Source organism: Poecilia latipinna, unplaced genomic scaffold, assembly GCF_001443285.1.
Source record: "Poecilia latipinna isolate Pla-1442-1.1 unplaced genomic scaffold, P_latipinna-1.0 Scaffold261, whole genome shotgun sequence".
Classification (NCBI taxonomy): domain Eukaryota; kingdom Metazoa; phylum Chordata; class Actinopteri; order Cyprinodontiformes; family Poeciliidae; genus Poecilia; species Poecilia latipinna.
In genome coordinates, this window is record NW_015112877.1 from 532,308 (window position 1) to 546,759 (window position 14,452).

Consider the following 14,452-nt stretch of genomic DNA (forward strand, 5'->3'; position numbering starts at 1 on the left):
GGCAAAAGGTGTATTGCATTGATCAATTATTTTTCTCTTAATGCAGCTTTCCCTGTTTCCCATATCAATGATGTCGCAGTATTTGGTGACTCATTTATCTCGAGGAAGGATGCCCATTCCTTTTTTAGATATTTGTCAAACTCTTGGTCTTCCAATAGTGATAGATTAAAGCGCCATTCACTGAAAGATTGTTTTTCTACAATCAAAGAGATAGATATAGGAGCATGATCACTGATCACAATCGACTGTATATTAGTTTTTGTTAAGTTTCCCATTAGGGATTTGCTTATTAGAAACATATAAATTTGTGAATATGAATGATGGACAGATGAGTAAAAAGTAAATTCTTTGGAGACGGGATGTAACCATCTCCGGCTATCACCAAGGCCAAATTCACTCATATATTGTTTAATTATTTCTGATGATTTCAGGGTTGATCTATAATTAGATCTTGTTTTCTTATCAAGAGATGGGTTTAGTACTTTATTAAAGTTCCCACCTATTATTATTTGACAATCAGAAAATTAAATTCTGAAAGAATTGTAAATAAATGTTTAAAAAATAATGGGCTATCTGTGTATATAGTATATATTTTTCTTTGTTGTTTTGATTTCTGTGTTGTTTTTGTTGGTTTATTGTTTTCTGTTTTGGTAACACTTTATTTGAAGGGGGTGAATAAGACTGTCATGACACTGTCATAAACATGACATAACACCTGTCATGAACATGAATAAGCCTTCATGAATATTTGACTGTTGTCATAAAGCGTCATTCGGTAAATTATAACACTTTTAATACAAAGTTGGCATTATTCAAAATGTCTTTGTTATGACAACTTGACATTAACCAGGAAATCATTACTGTTTAAACTTTACCTTTAATAACATAAAGTTACCTAATTTTTAAAGTGCAATCAGTAATACTTTTATAACAAATGTATATCAGTAATTATTTCTTTGTTAATGCCAAGTTGTCATAACAAAGACATTTTGAATAATGTTAACTTTGTATCATCACAGTGTCATGAAAGTCTTATTCAACCCCCTTCAAATAAAGTGTTACCTCTGTTTTTTATTTATGTATTTTTTTTATTGCTTCACATATTCATGATGTCGTTTATATTACAATTTCTGCTCACACACTCATATTCACACACATGCATACACAGTTAATGATACTTTCTGCAGCATCATACCCTCTGGTTTTTTTCTTTGTTAGCTCCGTTATGTTATTTTCTTTTCCTTATGTAATGTATTACACCATTTTTTATTTTGATATTAAATACATTTATTTAAATTTAAAAAAATTAAATCTGAAAAACTTTATATCTACTGTTTGGTATAATGTTGAAAAGATCAACATTGTACGGTGAAAGTGGAGCCAAATTAGACATTAGCTTTTTATTACAGTTTTTAGGAGGTACAATCAATCATTTTAACTTTGACAAGCATCAAAGAGTGGGACTCTGAGTTGAAACATCCTGTTTATTTTCTCATGTCTGTCATTGAGTCTAATATTGTTTTTCTCTTCGGATCAATAAAGATTTTTCTAAGATTAATTCTAAGATTCTTTTAGTGAAGTTTTGATCGGAACTTGTTTCAACTGTAAAGTTGATCTTTTTTTCCTCATTGATTCATTTTCATTTTGTAACCAAGAAATATGAAATAAAGCTCAATTCAACAGTTTCTGGGCTGCCTGTTTGCTTCAGTCTGATTCAGTTTTTGCATGTTTTGATAAAATTTTAAATGTTAATGCAAATGTTCCATAAACTCGTCATTTTATCTGCTGCTGCTAACAGCTCAGTGAGTTAATGAGGATTTGTTCGGTTAGAGAATGAAACTTTTTGGTAATTTTAAATATTTTTATTTCATTCTTCATAAAAGTTAAAATCTAAAACTCAGTAAAGAAAGTTTTATCTGCTCCAGAATCTCCCTTTTGTGAAAATGGCAAACACTTTTTAGAGCAGGTCCTGAAAGTGATTTTGATAAATTATGATAATGATTGATGATGATAAAGGAGAAAAATAATGACCCTAAGTATAAATTCAACATAGGAACAATAGATTATCTTCAAAAATGATTTAAGTATCAAATAGTTTGTCATTTGAGAAAACAAAGTCATTATTAATATAACACTTTCATTTTGCCAGGGCCTAAATTTGTATGGCTTTTCTGTTACATTATTTAAATGTATTTTGTAGCAGCTTTTGAAAACATGTATTAAATTGTTAAACTGCAGCTGATATTTAATATTAAAATATGTGAAAACAACTTCAGATAATCCACCAACGGCTCAATGTTAATATTCTTCTTCTGTCAGGAGGAACCTTTGACAGGCGGAGAGAAGCCGCTGTTTCCGTCGAACTGTATTAAGGAACGGACTAAACACGGACTCCCTCCTGAATTTAAACCAGTGGAGTTAAAATCCCTCACACTTTTTATTTTCAGGTTAAAATGAAGTTTCGGGGGAAAATAACCGACATCGCCTGTTTGAACCACTTCACTAGTGAGTCCGTTTAAACTGTTAGCATATTAGCTTGATGAAATGCTAATGAGTTAACTCGTTAGTGTGATAAGATGTGATAAAATTAACTTTCGGTGAATAAAACGCGATTCAGCTCCGAGTTTATTCTCTAAAATATATATCTTGAACTAAAATGCTTCCAGTTGCTAAATATGATTATTAACTAATAAACCTCCGTGGGAAACAGATTCAGTTGCTCAATCCATTTAAGTTCAGTTGATTTTTTGTTCAGAAATGTAACTCACCGTTTTTCAGTCTGTCGTCTGGTTCGTTGGTTAGTGAACCTTAATGAATAAAACTGTTATTTAAATCCAACAGCAGTGGCTTTGTGTGAATTTTATCTGTGAAATAATTCCAGAGAATCTTCCCAGACAGAACTACTGAATCCTTCAGGTTTCAGCATTTAGCCTGATCCTGAAATCAGCTGTGTGTCTGCGGATAAGGGCCTAACTAAAGCCTGGTCCTCTGTTCAGGAGTGGTGACCACCATCTCCAAGCTCACCAAGACCTGCGTCCTGCGGCTGACTCCGGACCATCTGTTCTTCATCCTGCCGGGAAAAGTGACCAACGGAGGAGTCGGCATGTGGTGCCAGCTGCTGCAGGTCCGATGGTTTTCATCCCGGATCATCTTCAGGCACAAACCGCTGCGTTAGTCTTTAGTCTCTGGCTGGAGGGAGTTTTTCCATCTGATGCAGGAAAATCTGGTGTTTCTGAAGATGATGCCTGATTCTGTGGCAGGACTTTGAACATAAAATAGGTTTAATCTGACTCTGTAATTAGATATCTAAAGTACAGTTTCATTAGTTACAACTGCATTTTGACTAGTAAGAATAATAATTCAAGATATCTTCAGTTACATCTTCAAAAGTCAAAATTTCTTTCAATATTATACCATACCAACTTTATTTATAAAGCACTTTAAAACAACCACAGTTGATACAAAGTGCTGTACAATTTAAAAACACAACATAATAAAAAGTAATTAAAAACAGTTTAAAAACAAAAACATACAATTTAAAACTAAATCCCACTGGTGTTGAAAGTAAAATAGATGGGTTTTAAGACGAGCTTTAAAAGTGGACAGTGAAGGGGCCTCTCTGACCTGCAAAGGTAAGTCATTCCATAATTTGGGGCCCATAACAGAGAAAGCCCTGTCCCCTCTGAGCTTCCTTTTTGTTCTCGGTTCCTCCAAGAGCAGCTGATTTGCTGACCTGAGAGACCGATGGGGTATGTAGGGGTGAAGAAGCTCAGTGAGGTAAGCCGGGGCAAGATTATGCAATGATTTAAAAACAAACATAAGAATTTTAAAATGAATCCTAAAATATACAGGCAGCCAGTGAAGTGAGGCCAGGACAGGGGTCACATGCTCTCTCTTTCGAGTTCCTGTTAAAAGTCGTGCCGCAGCATTTTGTACTAGCTGCAGACGTGAGAGCAGCGACTGACTGACTCCCAGATAAAGTGCGTTACAGTAGTCCAATCGAGTTGAAACAAAAGCGTGGATCAGTGTCCCAGATATCTAATTAAGCTTTGACTTATTATTTGATTTCATTATATCTGCTATTTAATTTTCACTAGTAAAATTTAACTACTATTTAAAAATACAAAGAGTGAGATATCTGGAACTTTCTTCATAACTAGTCATAATTTAATTGTCTGTGTTTGAAAAAGGTGTTTAAGATCAGTAATTGTAGATATAAAACTCAATGGTAAATCTGACCTCATTTATACTAGTCAGAATGTAATTAGAGAAATCTCAAAGATGTTTTGTCTAGTCAGATTATTCACCAACTAATCAGAGATATATTAATTCTCTAATAAGTCTAGTCATAAACCGGTTCCACTTACCTGGAATGTAAGTGTGTTGAAACTGATTTTATGTTAAAACTGCTTGCCATACCAATGGGACAGAAATAAAATCAGATTCTGACTCCAACCAAAGGAACCGCAGAGCTTTGAGCTGAACACGACCAGCAGATCATCAGTCTGGAAGGTTCTGGTAGAAACAACTGGGTCAGAGGCTTTCATCAGAGGTCAGAGGTCAAAGCTAAACAGTAAAGCTAAAGTTTTCTCCAAAGGATCAGAAACTGAGAGAAAACCTCGCACAGCCTGAATCTGTGGTTCTGTTCTGCTGCAGGCCAACTTCTTCCAGGAGTACCAGATGGAGGGCGTGACCTCTGAGGTCCAGGAGATCTGCCTGGAGGTGAGTCCAGAACCCTGGAGCCGGGCCCTGAAGACGGTCCAGTCCGCCAAGTCAGTGAAGCTGAAGCTGACCAGGAAGCACTGCGCCTGTCTGACCGTCGCTGCCGAGCTGGTGAGCAGAACTCTGGTTCAGTTCTGATGTTCTATGAGCATTTAGAGCCATCCAGAACCAGAACCCCACAGGGACCCGTCAGCTGTCACTTCCTGCTCCTCAGGGACCCAATCATCTTCTAGCTCTGGATTCAGCAGCTGACTGGCAGAGGTTCTGTGATGCTGCGGGCCAGAGGCTGGGGTAGACCCGACTCTGGGTCAGAAGTTAGTGCACCCCTCCTCTGTAGGTCTCTGTAGCTCAGAAGTTAGTGCACCCCTCCTCTGTAGCTCAGAAGTTAGTGCACCCCTCCTCTGTAGCTCAGAAGTTAGTGCACCCCTCCTCTGTCTCTTTCTCTCTAATTTGATGAATCGTTTCTTCAGAGTGAATGAAGTTCAGTGTTTTGTCCGATGACCTCTGAGCTCTGACCCCTGACCTCCATGTATCCCATCAGCCCACCCTGTCCAGCGTCGGCAGAGTCGTCACTCACGACGTTCCCGTTGACGTGATTCCTCGAAGGCTCTGGCAGGAATTCCAGGAAGCCGGCGTTCCGGACTTTGATGTGAGGATCTTGTGGGTCGTCTTTCAGTCCCAGCGTTGTTGTTGTTGTTGTTGTTGTTGTTGTTGTTCTTCTTCTTCTTCTTCTTCTTCTCTGGTGAAATCGTCTTGTCTTCTCTCTCCAGGTGAGCGTTTACCTTCCTCCTCTGAAGACGATGAAGAGTGTGGTGGACAGGATGAAGAACCTCTCTAACTTCCTGGTAGGACTCCCAGCTCTGACTGGTCCAGGTCCAGTTAAAGCCCGGTTCTGTTCATCTGTCAGAACCTTCCCTCAAACTGCCACCAGATGGCGCTGCAGCATCAGAGCTCTTCATGGAGCCTCAGTCTGGTTCGACTGGTTTCATCTGACTATGATGAAACCAGTCTAAAATGGTTTATACTGGTTTAAACCAGTCAAATATGAATTCATATTGGTCTCCTAGACGACGTCCCAATAAAACCAGTACCTGCTGCTTCACGTTATTATGGTCTGGATCAGTGGAGCTCAGACCAGAACCAGATCAGTTTCATTTCATTCTGCAGCTTTAATATTTCGAACCAAACCTATAAAAGCAACACTTGTTCCTCCTTTTTCTGTCCTTCTGACTCGTTTTATCCCAGATTATAATCTGAGTCTCTCCTCCTCATCCGGAGGTTCGATGAGGGGAAAACGAACGTTTTCAGGAAAGTTTGTGTGTTTTCAGGTGATGGAGGCCAACCTGAACGGAGACATGAACCTGAAGATCCAGACCGACCTGGTTTCTGTCACCACTCACTTCAAAGACCTGGGGAACCCTGCATGGGGTAAAAGATGCCTTCTCCTCTCCAGACTGAATCCTGGTTCTGGTTCTGGTTTCTTCAGAACCTTCTGTCTTCAGGGTTAGATGTGATCTGATTGGATCAGAGAAGACAGAGACTCACTGACTGTCCCTGTGTCTCTGCAGGCGACGTCTCCTCCCAGGACGGAGGTCCGTCTCAGAGCAGAGACCCAGAGGTCATGGCAGAGGTCACGGTGGACATCAGGAAGCTGCAGCAGTTCCTCATGGGTCAGCAGGTCAACCCCAGCAAGGCCCTGTGCAGTGAGTCCCTCAGCCGTCCTCATGAAGACAAATTTATTTCTGAGTCCTTGTTCCAGGAACAGCAGCTAAACAGGAAGTGATGCGAATGAGACCAGCTGATTCAGGAAACCAGAAAATGATGGAAGAACATCAACAACCTCATGAACATAAAGTTTTATCTGCAGCTCTGGGTTCATAAAACAGAACATAGAATAGAATAGAATAGAATAGAAACCGCCTCTATTATCCTGCAAAGCAGTTAAAGTGTCCCTGCTTGTTGTCTCCTCAGATATTGTCCATCAGAACGTGGTCCACCTCGTCCTGCTGCATGAAGACGTTTCTCTGCAGTATTTCATCCCTGCTGTGGCCTGATCCTCTGCAGATATTCTGGTTCTGGTCGGGTTCAGAGAGCTGGAGCTGCTTTCTCTACCGGACCCGGAGGAGCAGATTCAGAACCTACATCCAGACTTTATAAAGACTTTACCTGCTGAACTGAGCTGCTGCACTAATTATTAAATGTTTTATATTTATACAGAGATGAAGGATTCAGTTTCTGAATCATTTCTGATTAAATTCTGCAGATTTTAAATCTGCTGGATCCTAAAAACCTTCATATGTTTCTGAGTTGCCCTGTGATGAACCGGTGACCCGTCCAGCGTGTTCTCCACCTCACCCAGTGACTGCTGGAGAGGCACCAGGCCTCCTCCACCGATTGAATCGCAATGGCATTACCAAGTAAATAGAACATACTAAAAAGATTCCATTGAGTCTGAATACAAAACAATCATTAATAACGATTAAATAAGTTTTATTATTAAAATGATTAAAACAGAAAATTAAGTCATGTCATTTTTGAAAAAAAAATCTTTTATAAAGAAACTTTTTATTTTTTCTGTTAATTTCCTCTGCAGCCCAGTAGGTGGCGGCTGAGTTGGTTTACCAACCACCAATAAAACGAGAAGAAGAATGAAAGTAGTGAGAGCAGGAGGGGTTATTAGACAACTTATTTGTCTACAAATACAAAGAAAATAATAAAAAAAAAAAATATATATATATATATATATATATATATATATATATTTGATAAAGAAATGTGAATTAGTTTTATTTCTTCTGCAGTTTCCTTTCCACATTTCACTTCAGTAGGTGGCGGTATTGCACCGGTGTGGTTGATCTGCAAACCGCCGTTTTACACCATCAGAAGAAGAAGAAAGTTCCAGCCTCAGTTCATTAGCTGAACTCGTCCAAAGGTAGCCCACCATGCTAACCTTAGCTTGAGTAGAGATATTTGGCTGCTGAAGGATTCCCTCACTTCGGCTGGAGAAAACTGAAGTTCAGAGAAGATGTGAGTTTTTGGAGAAATGAACTTTCATTACAGCAGCTAAACAGTTGCTGGAGAATCACTAGCTAGTTTGCCTTCTAGCATGGCTGGAAAGCTGCTTCAGAGAGTTTCTCAGCAGCTGGAAGTTAAGTTAGCATGCTAGGCTAACAGGCGCGAAAATTACAGATTGTGTGAAATATGAAAGTAAGAATTGTCTGTCAGTGGTTCCTTTAGTTTGTCTTATAAACTATTGGAAACGTTATTAGATGGGCGCTGATGAAGTTCTGATGCTTTAGCTGTTTGGTGTGTCGTTTCCAGCCAGTTTCAACTAGACAACTTATTTAAGTTTTACATTTTTATTGTTTGACCCATTAATAATACACCTTCATCACAAATTATAAACCTCAAGTGTCTTTACTTGACACTTTACTTGAGGATAGAGGTCAAATTAAATTAACTGAAGCATCTCTTAAAAAACAATTTCCACAGTGCATTCTTTACAGTATTCCAGGTTTATACAACACTGTACACTTTAATATATAAAACCCCAACATGAGACAGAAAATAAAAAACATATATATACAAAAAAGTATGACAAATGAAAATGCAAAAATCTGTTCACTTTACAGCTAAATAGCAGTGGTTTGGTTACCATGGGGTACTCATCCTGAATGTTTCCATGTGTTGTAAAAATGGCTGCCATGCCTAACTTAAGCATTTCTGCTAAACTTTTTATTTGTATGTTATCTAATGCCTGATAGGAAAGGTGCTGGTGTTGCTGCCATATTCTTGCATAGTTTATATTACAAAAGTATGTCTTACTTGGTTCCTCCTGTGCATTTGATTACTTAGCTTCTCCTGCAGTAATTAATGTTTATTAAGATTTAAAACTAGTTTTTCAATTGAATTTACTGAACCTTTTTCTAAAGACACTATAGATTTTGATTCTGTTCTTGTTTCTGTTGATTTTAATATACATGTTGATATTGTGATTTTATGACTTATCAACATTTGACTTTGAACAGGTTATTGCTGGGCCAGATCTTGTTCAGACTCATGATTCTCCTCTAGAGAACTGTCTCAAAGTGCATTCTTGGTGTTGGTGTGTCTCACATGCTTTACCTTTTTTCAGTGTTGATACTGGGATCAGTTGGCTACCTCTTCACACATATTAGATGCCTTACTTGTTCCTTTTTTCTTATAACATAACTGTAACTGTACACATTCACACCAAGATATTCTAACTCCTTAATCAACCTGCAAACAAGACTTTTTCAGTATGGATTAAAGATTTAAGAAACCGTAAAGAAAACTTTCATCCCATTGATCGGATCCGCTCATGTTCTTGTCTTTGTCTCTATAGGAACATCAGAGCTGGAATGTACTGAAACCTCAGAACTTTCAGAACAACAACAAAAATACATCATTAAAGGTCTGTAGCCGGTGTGGAAATCTGTTTCCTCTGCAAAGATCTTCAGAATGCAACAGAATAGTCACTCTGAGGTGAAACCATGCAGCTGTGAGAAGTGTGGGGAAGATTTCATCTCTTTCACTGACCTAAAAAAACATCAGCTGATCCACAGTGGGGTTAAGGCATTCACCTGTGAGACGTGTTCAGAGTCTTTCAGACTCAGAAGGGATTTAAAGACTCATGAACAAATCCACAGTGGGAATAAGTCATACAGCTGTTATGATTGTGGAAAAAGCTTCCGCACAGAAAAACAAGTCACAGCCCACAGTGTTGTCCACACTGGAGAAAAACCTTTCAGATGTGACCAGTGTGGAAAAACGTTCAGTCATAAATCAAGCATTTATTTCCATAAGCGAACCCACTCAGGAGACCTAGAAAAGCAGCTCCCCTGTGATCAGTGTGGAAAGACTTATAGAAATTCTCTAAACCTGAATGCCCATAAACGATTACACACTAAACCACAACGATACTCTTGCAATGAGTGTGGGAAAACCTTTGCAAACCGTCTTCACTTTGGAGACCACCAGATGGTTCACAGTGGATTAAACCCCTACAGATGTGACAAGTGTGGAAAATGTTTCATAGTAAGCACCTCTTTAAAGAAACATCTCCTCCTCCACGTTGCTGAGAAGCCATTTGTCTGCAATGAGTGTGGAAAAGGTTTTATTTTTAAGACTAACCTCAGAACTCATCAGCTTCTCCATGCTGGAGTTAAACCCCACAACTGTGAAGAATGTGGAAAGTGTTTCACAACAAGACACAAGTTAAAAACCCATCAGAGCTTTCATGTTCAGGGGAGATGCTTCATCTGCGAACAGTGTGGGAAGGCTTTCCACACCAAATCAAATCTCACAAGACATCAGAGGGTTCACACTGGAGTTAAATCATTTTGGTGTGGGGAGTGTGGAAAATCATTCAGTCATGAAGGAAACTTAAAAAGACACAGCTTCCTCCACACTGACAGAAGGTTCTCCTGTGATACATGTGGGGGAACCTTCACTGAGTGGGACCAGCTGAAAGCACATCAGATCATCCACAGGGGAGGAAGACCATACTGCTGTGGTCTCTGTGGGAAACTCTTCATCCGGAAAATATCCTTAGTGGCTCATCACCGCATTCACACTGGAGATGAACCATACAAATGTGAGCAGTGTGGGAAAGTCTTCAGCCGAACTGACCGCCTCAGAGCCCACCAGAAGACCCACTCTGAGGAGAAACCATACAGCTGTGAGCAGTGTGGGAAGACTTTCAAACTGTCCCGTTATCTAAAACGACATAAGAAGACTCACAGCAGCAAACCAGCAGTCTAGAGGACATGGAGGATTCACTGTGAGGTTGGTGAAGATCTGGCTAGTTCTGAACTATAGAACCCTTTTTTCTGGATTATTTTATTATAACTCATGAATCTGAAGCTGTTCAGGATAGAAGTTCTCCTTAGCTGAGAGTTTTAGTCAAATGTTAGTGCCATGACTAAAACGTTCCAGGAACCATGACTTCTTCTGTCTCTATATGTTTGTGGCTTTTGAAGCAGAGCAGCACAAAAGGAGCTGCTTCTCAGCCCAGTGATGGTGGAGAACCAAACGGTTCTGGGAGAAACGTCAACGAAGAAAAAGCTTCAAAGTTCCAAATGTGAGGTCAGTGAAGGCAACCTGAAGCTCAGCAGACTGAGGGGAAGGTTTCACTTTACCAGCTTCAGGAAACGTCCCTGAAGTCATCCTGAACATTCAAAACCTTCAGATCAGACTTCAGAGTTCACATTTCTAGTGTTAATCCTCCTTTTCCAGCAAACCCTGACCTTTGACCTTTAATGTCATGTTACCAGGGAGCATTCCCATCATTATGCTTTCTTTAAAAATCACTCAGCTGTTACTGACATGTTTCATAATTAGAAGTTTCTGGTTCTCCCTGTTGATGCCATGTTTAGGTAGCTAGAGAGCTAACGGTAGCTAACACCAGAACTGGGTCAGCTGGTTCTGGAGGGGGGACCAACAGAACCAGCTTCAGATTCAGCAGAGATTAGTTACAATGGCTGCTGAAACAGAAGATTTTCCTCATGGAGAACATCTCTGAGTTTGTTAATGCAGCTCAAAGCTCTTACTTTGAAAGGTCTGAATCCCATTTCTCGATGCGTCCTCTGTACCTGTGTCCATATTGGTCTCTATCTCTGTGTCCTTCACTCTAGTCCCAGACGCTTCATTAGTGTCCAAAGTCCTGGCACAGAAGCAGAACTTGTGAAGGACCCGTAAATGTTCTGGGAGCGGTCATCAAGCAGCAGCAGATCTCTGTTCACATCGTTTTCTTCTGCTTAAGATTCAAACATGACCCATCAGAATCCATGACAACTGACACATCAGTGCTTTTGCTCTTCTTGAGACAATCAAATATTTGACCAGTGAAATTAATCAGTTTCACAATTGTCTATGTTTGAGAAGATCTGGCAATGAAATGAAAGAATATCAGACTAAACCTGGTTGTTTCTTGATTTAGAAATATTTCATTGATTTCTCGTGGATTTTATACATCAGAATGAACATCATGTTGGGCTGAAAGCTCCGCCCACTTCCATGTCTCAGTAAATAGTGGACCTTCCCACTTCTTGCTAATCCAGGGTAGAAAATGGGATTCAAACTTAATCTGTGCTCCAGGGTCTGAGTTGATGTCCCAGTTGGACTGTTGTTCTGGTCTCTTTGTGTTTCTGAGCTGCTTCCAGCTCCACGTTTGTGACGTTTGGATCCTGTTAATGGTTCTAAGTTCCGGATGGTTGAAAAATGTTCCCTAATGTTGCAGATGATGATGGATATGCTGCCACTGGCAGAAAATGGACAGAACTGTTTGTGTCATTTCCTGTTCAGCCACCAGATGGAGCCTCTTACTGAGCAGAGTTTGGAAATATGCTCCTGAAAATATGTTGGTGAGGTTTTTTTTTTTTTCCGCTTTCAGCATTTGTTTTATTTCCCACCTGAACGGTTCAGTTTATTCTTATGAAATGTTGAAATAAAGAAAGTTGAACCTTCTGCTGGTGGAGACAATCAATCAGATTTTTGCATCCGGGTCAAACTACACAGAACCAAATGGGCTTTTTCTTCATCTCTGCCTAGTTTTGTTGATCTGTGGATCAGTAGAACCCGTTAAGTAGAACCATCAGAACAAGGTTCTAACTCTAGGAACCGGGCCAACTTTCATCCATCCACTTCTCAAAGTCCAGCTGATCACCTTAAAGGTCAGCTGCTGCTGTCCAGATCTGAGGAGACCAGATGGTTCCATCTTTGGACCCGACTATGGCAGCACTCCACGGGGACCGTTCCCATGGAAACAAGGACAAGTAGAAGTCTGGTATGGAGGGCTCAAAACCGGTCTTGACCTGTTTATTTTCCTGGTCTTGGATTGTTATTCCTCCTTTGTCTCATTGAACAAACCGGATCAAGGCTGGTTCAAGACTCAATAGTTTTGGTCAAAATTACAAAAACTTAACTCTCCTAAATCTTGATGTATGTGAATGTTTACACCACCAGACAGGATTTGGTCCTTTGATTTGGAAGAACGCCTCTGTGTGTTCACTTCCAGCCAACACACATGTAACACGTGTCACATATTGTAAATTTTGCCCACTGGATGCAAAGTGAGCAGGACGATTTCTAGTTCACATCTACAGGGACAAGGAAAAGTTAGTAAAAATTCCTAATTTACTAACTAATCAATCTTTGGGCAAAAGTGAGAACATAATGTAAAAACATCAACACCAGTGCAACACTGTCTTTAGAAGCAACTTTTTAAATTAAGGCACAATGAGGAGACCAGACACTGAAACAGCTGCTGATGAATAAATAAGGCACATCAAGCCAAAACCATAAATTCAGTCCCGCCTTTAATGTTTTACCGTCATAATCTGTACTAGAGAAAATATTTCCACTTGGCTGCTGTAATCTGCGTCATCCCTGTTGGCTACATGATTTCTGTTAATCCCACTGATCTACTGGTTTTGATGGTTTTGGGATTCCCCCTTTGTGAGTTATACCATTAGCTAATAATAATAATTATTAGCCCATGTTAAATTGTCTAATTTTTTGATTTGCCCAGGATGTGTTTTTAATATCTGATACTCTGATGAACTGCTTTTATTCAGATGATCTTATATAGAAAAATATTTTTTAAATGACAAATCTCTCACTACTTTCTTTAATGCATTATACAATTATTATGCAGTGTGTAAGCAGATTAATTGTTAGAAAATGTATATGAATGCATGGCTCCATTTAGTAACTGTAGTAGTTTATTATGAAGTTTCTTAGTTTAATACCAAGTGGTTTAGGTTGAGTAATTAACCGTCTTTCCATTAACTTTTCCATTTTGTGGTGAACAGAAAGTGATGTTCTGAAATATTTATCACAGTTCTCAACACTCGGTCTTGGTCTCAGAAGAGCAGGTCTTCATCCCTGGTAGAAATTGTCTCTTCATAAGAAGATCTGCCCTTCATCTTCTGGAGGATGATGAAGGTCTGCAGCAGATCCTCACCATCACTGGAGAAGCTGTGGATCATCAGACTGGGATCTCTGGAAGCTCTGGTCTGAACGTCTCCCAGACTTCAGCCCTGGATTCCTCAGGGGAGAGCAGAGGTCAGAGGTCAGTTGACTCCTTCAGGCTGGCAGCAGCATGAAGGTCCATGAATTCAGTGAAGCTTCTTGTCAACCTACATCTGGTCTATGTGGACCAGACGTGGAGAATCCATGAATTAAAGTAAAAAGTACATCACAGTAAAAATACTCCTAAAGTATTTTCTCCCCAAAAAGTTACTCAAGTAAATGTAACTAGTGATTAGACAACACTGATCTGGACCAAAAGATCAGAGTTGGGTCCATTACTGCTTCACTCCTCCATTAGTGAAGCAGTAATGGAGAAGATCCTCCAGGGGGCGCTCTAGGAGGTCAGTGTTAAGGTAGGTTACAGTCACAATTCCCAGATTCCTGAATCTTTTCCTGACTGCGTTCAGTTCAGAGGATCTTTTAGTTCCTTCCTGCAGAGATCTGAACTTTCCACCATGATTCATGTCTGATTCCAGCAGAGCAGCAGGACAGATGATGTTTTCCAGAACCAGACAGGAAGGGTTGATGGGTGCAGTTAGTTGGTTGGACAGCAGATGGCGCTGCTGCAGGGAATACAGGGGGAGAGCAGCAGTTTCCTGTAGGGACACATAGAGGCAAACATGAAGCTTTAACATCACCTGAACTCTTCAGCTCCACTTTCCCTCAGATTTCCCCT

At 39.8% G+C, this 14,452-nt stretch overlaps 3 protein-coding genes across 7 annotated transcripts in view; all 3 read left to right on the top strand.

The window, feature by feature from the left end:
- LOC106947915 (NACHT, LRR and PYD domains-containing protein 12-like) overlaps window positions 1-14,452 on the top strand; it is an 82,244-nt gene that overhangs the window by 44,383 nt on the left and 23,409 nt on the right. The window lies entirely within an intron of this gene.
- hus1 (HUS1 checkpoint clamp component) lies at window positions 2,342-7,227 on the top strand. Of its 3 annotated transcripts, none has more exons than XM_015033239.1 (8): window positions 2,342-2,505; window positions 2,997-3,124; window positions 4,657-4,833; window positions 5,264-5,371; window positions 5,493-5,567; window positions 6,051-6,150; window positions 6,291-6,425; window positions 6,694-7,227. In XM_015033239.1, the coding sequence occupies exons 1-8, from the start codon at window positions 2,454-2,456 to the stop codon at window positions 6,774-6,776; spliced, it is 858 nt and encodes a 285-aa protein (XP_014888725.1). In that variant the 5' UTR covers window positions 2,342-2,453; the 3' UTR covers window positions 6,777-7,227. The 3 variants fall into 3 exon arrangements, with proteins under 3 accessions (XP_014888725.1, XP_014888726.1, XP_014888727.1); XM_015033240.1 differs by having other exon boundaries at window positions 2,351-2,505; window positions 2,882-3,124; XM_015033241.1 differs by having other exon boundaries at window positions 2,351-2,505; window positions 2,917-3,124.
- On the top strand, window positions 7,559-12,210 carry LOC106947916 (zinc finger protein 347-like). 3 transcript variants are annotated; one of them, XM_015033237.1, is made up of 3 exons: window positions 7,559-7,749; window positions 9,089-10,530; window positions 10,725-12,210. In XM_015033237.1, the coding sequence occupies exon 2, from the start codon at window positions 9,205-9,207 to the stop codon at window positions 10,504-10,506; it is 1,302 nt and encodes a 433-aa protein (XP_014888723.1). In that variant the 5' UTR covers window positions 7,559-7,749; window positions 9,089-9,204; the 3' UTR covers window positions 10,507-10,530; window positions 10,725-12,210. The 3 variants fall into 3 exon arrangements, with proteins under 3 accessions (XP_014888723.1, XP_014888724.1, XP_014888722.1); XM_015033238.1 differs by having other exon boundaries at window positions 10,728-12,210; XM_015033236.1 differs by having other exon boundaries at window positions 7,560-7,749; window positions 10,722-12,210.